Source organism: Gymnodraco acuticeps, unplaced genomic scaffold (genome assembly GCF_902827175.1).
Source record: "Gymnodraco acuticeps unplaced genomic scaffold, fGymAcu1.1, whole genome shotgun sequence".
In the NCBI taxonomy this organism is placed as follows: Eukaryota; Metazoa; Chordata; class Actinopteri; order Perciformes; family Bathydraconidae; genus Gymnodraco; species Gymnodraco acuticeps.
Window position 1 is genome coordinate 5,458,087 of NW_022990313.1, and position 6,347 is coordinate 5,464,433.

Below are 6,347 nucleotides of genomic sequence, written 5' to 3' on the forward strand. Positions count from 1 at the left end.
ATGGTACGACAGAGGATTTTGCTTTATCCCTTATACATGTGCAGCAAATCATAAATTAACAAAAAAGTGCTTTACATATTTGGTTCTCTCTAGTACTGCACAATCCATTATGCTGTTTCTTTTTTACCTTAAAGGTCCCATGTAATGCTTTTACGGTTATTACCCATCCCCTTGTGTGTTATGAGGGTTTGTATGCATGTAACCGGTCTGCAGAGTCAAAAACCAAATGTGTGTGTCAGTAAATGTGTACTAACAGAGGTGGGGGTGTTTGTGAAAATAACGGGGACAGAGCTGCTGTCAGACGAACAGCTGTGCAGCGTTATCACAAACGGACGTCGCTTCACGTGACGCTCCGGAGGAAAGGACGTCCCATTGCTCTTAAAACTCATTTCCCTGCTTCTCGTGGTTTCCTTGCGTCTCTCCATGCTTCCCTGGTGGGAGGGACTAAACGCAGGGAAACGACGCAAGCGAGGGAAGCAAGGATTTCATTTAATCGACCTGAGAAGGACCCATGGAAAGCCTGTCCGTTTCTCAATCTCGAGGATACTGGCTTCCAAGCCAATATTTCAAGGATACTACGTCATCGAGTGCCGCCGAAGGACTGTTCCAATCTCCAGCATACTTGGAATTCCACCGAGGCTGCGTCCTTAAAAAAACAAAACACTTAGTCCTTTCACATAGGCCTACAGGCCTTTTCACAAGTGCAGTAGTGTTCTCTGTCTCCAGAGTACAGTACCATTTTATAACACCTCACAGTTAAACAATTTAAGGATGCATTGCCCATGATTAACAATGTGCAAATAACAACTAGTGCAATGCCCATACAACTGCCAGCCTGATGTGCTTAATGCCCCGGCCACACGAGGACGAAAACGGCTAAACGCATAGGATTAACGCAAACGCAATCGCAAAAAAGCTTCCGTCCACACGCAATAGTCATCCGGATAGTGTCTGTCCACACGAGACAGCTCCGTTTAGCTCCAACCGCTGGAGAAGCTGCAGTACATATGCAGGAGCCTGTACGTGGCGCTGTAACTTCCTCCACAAAAGCAGTGAGTATAAGATCCCCCCCGGATGTGTAAGGCACAAACAAACAAACAAACAAACAAGGTAGAAGATGGCTGATGCAAGAAAGGATGTCTTTTCGTGGACGTGGACTGATGATGAGGTAGAACTTCTACTTAGGATCACATTAGACTACAAAACTACAAAAATACAGGAGAATGTTGACTGGGAGTCCTGCAAGTTGAAGTATAGTCAATTTATTTCAGGCGCAGTATCCGACGACCGACACAGGGAAGGATTTCCCTCACGGCGTGGGCGCCATTACAAAGGCCCAGCTTGCCGCCAAGCTAAAACAAATCCGCATGAAGTACAGGCATGCGGTGGACACTAATGGCGCATTTCCACTGCAGCGGGTAGCCCCGTTTAAGCGTCCTTAACCGCCCTCAAGCGGCCAGGCCAGTTTTTGGTGGCCTTTCCATATAGCCTAGTACCGGCTAGCGGGTACTTTTTCCCTCTTTTTCCGGCCCCATAAAATCGTGGTTCTATCAGACCAGGGCCAGGGCTGATCTAGTGACGTCAACACTCTCGACTGCTGATTGGTCAGAGAGAATCGTCACAAGATCGCGCGCAAGATCATCCCTAGCGTCGCATATATATTTAGAAGCAAGCTATCAGCATTTTTATAAACAGCATTTTGTAAACGAAGGAGCTACAAAAATGGCTACGTCTAATAAGAAAAGCACACCGTGGTCGACCGAGGAGGTGACGACGTTCCTACATCTCATTGGGGATGATAAAATCCAGCAGGAGCTCGACGGAACAACGCGAAATGTGAAAGTGTTCCAGGATGTCTCTGCACAGATGTCCGAACGCGGATTTTCGAGGACTTTCCTGCATATCGCCAAGTAAAGGACAACAATAACACGAGTGGTGCGGGTAGGAAACAATGGAAGTGGTTCGACTTGTTGGACCAGATTTACGGCCATAGACCGGCCAACGTTGGGAGGGAGGGAGGCCTGGACTCTGCAACGGCTTTACTGGAGTCCCTGCAAGGTACGCTCACTTCTAACAAAGAAGTCTATTTTATCCTTACATTAATGTTCGACAACCCATGCTTTTATGGAGCCCCGAAGAGCTACATAGCTAGCTAAGGCAGATAGCCTAGGCAGATAGCCTTAGCTAGAGCTATTGTTTGCTAACACCATATGTGCCATTGTTTACGTTCAGTTTTTTCTTTTCTATAGTTGTTGTTGCTATTTAGTATTGTGCTGCAGTAGTTTGTGGAATTAACAAGTCATTTTGCTGTTCTAGATGATTACATTGGGACTAGTGAGGAGGAACATTCCCGAACAACGGGTGATGGCAGTGTTCCGTCCACAACATCGTCATCGAATCCAGAACGGACCCCAGCTCGACCACAGACACCAGCCGAAGAATCGACACCAACTCAACCACCAACGCCGAGTGCCATCACGACACCGCAGCGTGTGGTTCTAGGTAAGAAATAGAAATGGCAAAACGACTGGAATTGTGTTTTGTTTTTTTAAACCTTGGATCATCCATCGTCAGTAATTAAAATAAGCTATACCACTGTGTGGAAATGCTCTGTTACAAGTAAAGTCTTAGCTAGTAAGCAGCTAGTACAGTTGTGTGTGACATCCTATCATATACATATATTTATATTCATTATCAACAGGCTGGACATAATGTAATTCACAATCATTGTAAACATCTAGGGCCAGAACTTTCTTTAGTTCACCTTACTGTTGTTCTGTTTATACATGTTATTCTTATATCCTTGTGTGACCTGTACCTGTCCTGTGTTTTTTCCCTATTGCTAATTATTATCTTATTGTCACCCAGGCAAGAGGAAACGAGGAGGAGAGGATCGGGCCCAGCAGGAACGGCACCATGAACAGCACATGGCCCAGCAGGAACGGCATTTGGACTGGGCCAAAGCGTCTGCTGAGCGGAGATGGGAGTTGGATGCGGCCTTGAGAAGGGAGGAGGCCGCCTTGAGAAGAGAGGAGGCAAGGGAGGAGGCAAGGGAGGAGGCCGTCTTGAGAAGGGAGGAGGCCGCTTAAACAGAGACCTTCAACCTAGCCTTCCTGCGCACTCTTGGCGAGGTGCTAGGGGGACTGGGCAGCCGACGTGGCCATCGACGTGGCCCGTCTCCTCCTCGTCCAACTTAAAATAACCTTAATAGTTATTGTACATATTATATATATTTTTTCTAGTTAATTTTTAAATTTGTACTTTCTTGTATATTTATTTTCTTTAAAATGTTCATTTTATTTTTATTTTTACAATGCCATGTATATTTATGCTGGCTGCAATACAGTTTTTTATTTTGTATTTGTATTGTTTAATGGCATGCCTTTTTGATACACCATTTTTTTTTTTTTGTATACTGCCATCAATAAAGTATTTCTTTGACTTATCTTATCTCTTGTTGATAATGAATTGCACCCAACAGAAAAAAATCAGATTCACATAATCTTGATTTAGAGAAGATATAAACATACATGAATTTATAAAGCAATAACAAACACCATCAGTTAGGAAAAAGCCCATAAGATAAGTTAGTTTTAAGAGATTTAAAGCAAGAAATTGAGTTTGCTAGCTTGAGGTCCTCCTCCAAAACATTATTACATGTTTATTTTGTAATAGTATTAAGAATACATGATAAATACATAATACATGTAGAAATTGCTCAATTGTAATACCCTCGTTCTACTAGACTCAAACAACACATTCCTTATATATTTCAAAGACGAGAGAACAAAAGAAACCTATAACCCATTCAAGCAAGCTTTTAACATGTCTAGAAGAAAGATTGAGGTTATATTTTAATATATTTTATGCTGTGGATACTTTAGCCTCCATCCATGTTTACAATTGTCCACACTATTTTACACTTGCATTTATGAATATAGTTTTGCTGTGTTTTACACTTTAGTATTTATGTTTATAGTTAGCTTTGATATTCGCTTAGTTGATTAGAAAGATTTTCTTTTCATGATCTGATATTTCCTCAAATGTTCTTATTATGGGGCAGTACTTACTGGTGCTTGAAATTCAAATATTTACTAAATATTCAATTCAGATAACAACATTTGTTTAAAACATTTGACAAACACATGTATATGAAAAAAAAAAGATGTATTTATGTTCAATACAATGAATACAATACAATGCATATTTAGGTATTCAGGTAGCGCATCAAACCCTCTCTGATGTCAGTGCCCTCCTCCTCTGCACCTTGAGCCACTGCTACCCCAGGCTCTGCTGCTGCATTCCACCCATCATCATAGTCCTCTCCATGACTCTCGCAGAGGTTATGCAGAGCACAGCATGTCAGCACCATGGATTTCACAAGTTTCACATCACAGTCATTTATTTTCATGAGGCAACGCCACCTTCCCTTCAGTCTACCAAATGCGTTTTCAACCACTACCCGTGCGCTGCAAATGTTCTTGTTGTATACCACATGTTCTGCTGTCAGCCGTCCAGTGTCTGGGAAGGGTTTTAAGAGCCAGCTTTGCAAGGGATAGGCATTGTCTCCCAGCATGTAATAGCCAGCATTCACCCCACCAATGTCCCTGGTGCAAGGTGGAAAGTAGTTGCCACGACTGGCTAACTCCCACAATGAGGACAGCCTCAAAACCCGAGCGTCATGCAAGCTCCCAGGCATTCCTGCAAACACATTCCAGAAATGTCCCTTTCCATCTACAACTCCTTGAAGGATGATGGAGTGCCAGCCTTTCCGGTTGAAATAGTCACAGTGGTATTCCTGTGGTGCCAAGATGGGTATGTGTGATCCATCAATAGCACCTACACACTGTGGGAGCCCCCACCGGTTCTCAGTGTAGGCAGCCATTTCTGCAAACTGCTCCCGGTCTGGTGAACGAATTAGTTCCGGTACTAACAACGCCTCTGCAGCAGCACAGAAGTCTCGCACACACCGGCACACAGTAGTCCTGCTCACTCCGAAAAGATGTCCAATGCTTCTGTACTCTGAGCCGGTAGCAAGCTTCCACAGTGCGATGGCCACTCTCTTCTTTAGAGGTATACACACGCGGAATGTTGTGTCCTGTCTTTCCATCGCTGGCCGCAGTTTGTTGCACAGGTAGGTGTATGTTTCCTCAGACATCCTGAAGTTCTCCACCCACTGAGTGTGTGTGAAAGATGGAACTATCACAGACCACCACTCGGTAGCTCGGTCGAGCATCCAAACACATGGTCTGCGGTGGCAACCTAACTTCTGAAATACACAAACAAAAGCATACATATTTTAATACATAAAAGTGGTAGCTACAATTAATAAAATATTTGAAACACTTCGGTCGTATTGTGAGCGTGAGCCTAAACACATGGCTAGTTAGCGAACGTTAGCTTACCGAGTAGTAAGTCCTGTTGTAGTCTCTGCAGTCTGCAGCGTTGTAGGACTTCCAAAACTCTCTCGTCAGCGTCTTCTGCATCTCGTCTTGCTATACGCAGCCTACTTTGAAACATCACTTTCCTTCTTGCTGTGATCACTTTCCTTCTTGCTGTGATCACTTTCCTTCTTGCTGTGATCACTTTCCTTCTTGCTGTGATAACAAGCCACACACCAAGAAACAAGTAAACGATCGCTTCCACATCCTCCATTGTTGTGTGTGTTTTGTGAGTTGTGTCGCATTGAAGATGACGCCACTGCAGTTTTACCCAGCGTCGCTCCGCCCAAAAAGCCGATCGCCCCGCCTACACTGCGTTGCTACCCCAGGTCCTAAACTGTAATGGAAATGCGCCACGGCCTCGGACGGCCAGCGAGGCAGCCCGAGGCCTGAGCGAGGACGCTTAGGGACCAAGCCCCCAGGAAGTGCGCCGGACTCAGATGAAAATATTCGTGCTGGCCAAACGGCGGTACTACACTTCCGTTTGGTTGCCAGGCCCGGAAACACTTTTTCCCATTGACTTACATTGGGAAAGAGTGGTCTGTAACTCGTTGGATAATTTTTTTTAAACTAAATAAACTACCCAGTATGAACGTTTGTATAGCCCTTATTAAAAACATTCGTTCCTCAAGTTGTAAAAATGTGCTAATAACGTTATTCTGAGAGTTATTTCCCTCTGCATTATGAACGCGCATCTAACCCACGGGACCGCGCCGCCCGGCACATTCATGTTACGTGTCCCGACCAATCAGAGCACACTGTGCTCCCAGGGAGGGTGGGGCTGGAGCTATTGGAGCTACAACGAGCCGTTAAAGGCAGAGAGTGAAATTCAGTGAAAACACGTAGTTTACAGAGATGCTGTATGAGGAACCAATGTGAGTTGCGTTTATCTTTACCCATGGATGC

The 6,347-nt window shown here is 44.5% G+C and overlaps 1 protein-coding gene and 1 long non-coding RNA gene across 2 annotated transcripts; one reads left to right on the forward strand and one right to left on the reverse strand.

The window, feature by feature from the left end:
• Positions 1–1,897: 1,897 nt before the first annotated feature.
• Positions 1,898–2,928, forward strand: LOC117550485. The gene is made up of 3 exons (XR_004569658.1): positions 1,898–2,058; positions 2,317–2,502; positions 2,869–2,928. It is a non-coding gene; the product is annotated as an uncharacterized LOC117550485 (long non-coding RNA).
• Positions 2,929–4,207: 1,279 nt separating this feature from the next.
• LOC117550468 (protein ANTAGONIST OF LIKE HETEROCHROMATIN PROTEIN 1-like) lies at positions 4,208–5,486 on the reverse strand. Its single transcript, XM_034222904.1, has 2 exons — positions 5,406–5,486; positions 4,208–5,269 (listed from the first exon to the last, which is right to left on the reverse strand). Exons 1-2 carry the CDS (start codon positions 5,484–5,486, stop codon positions 4,208–4,210), a joined length of 1,143 nt encoding a protein of 380 aa, XP_034078795.1.
• Positions 5,487–6,347: the final 861 nt, after the last annotated feature.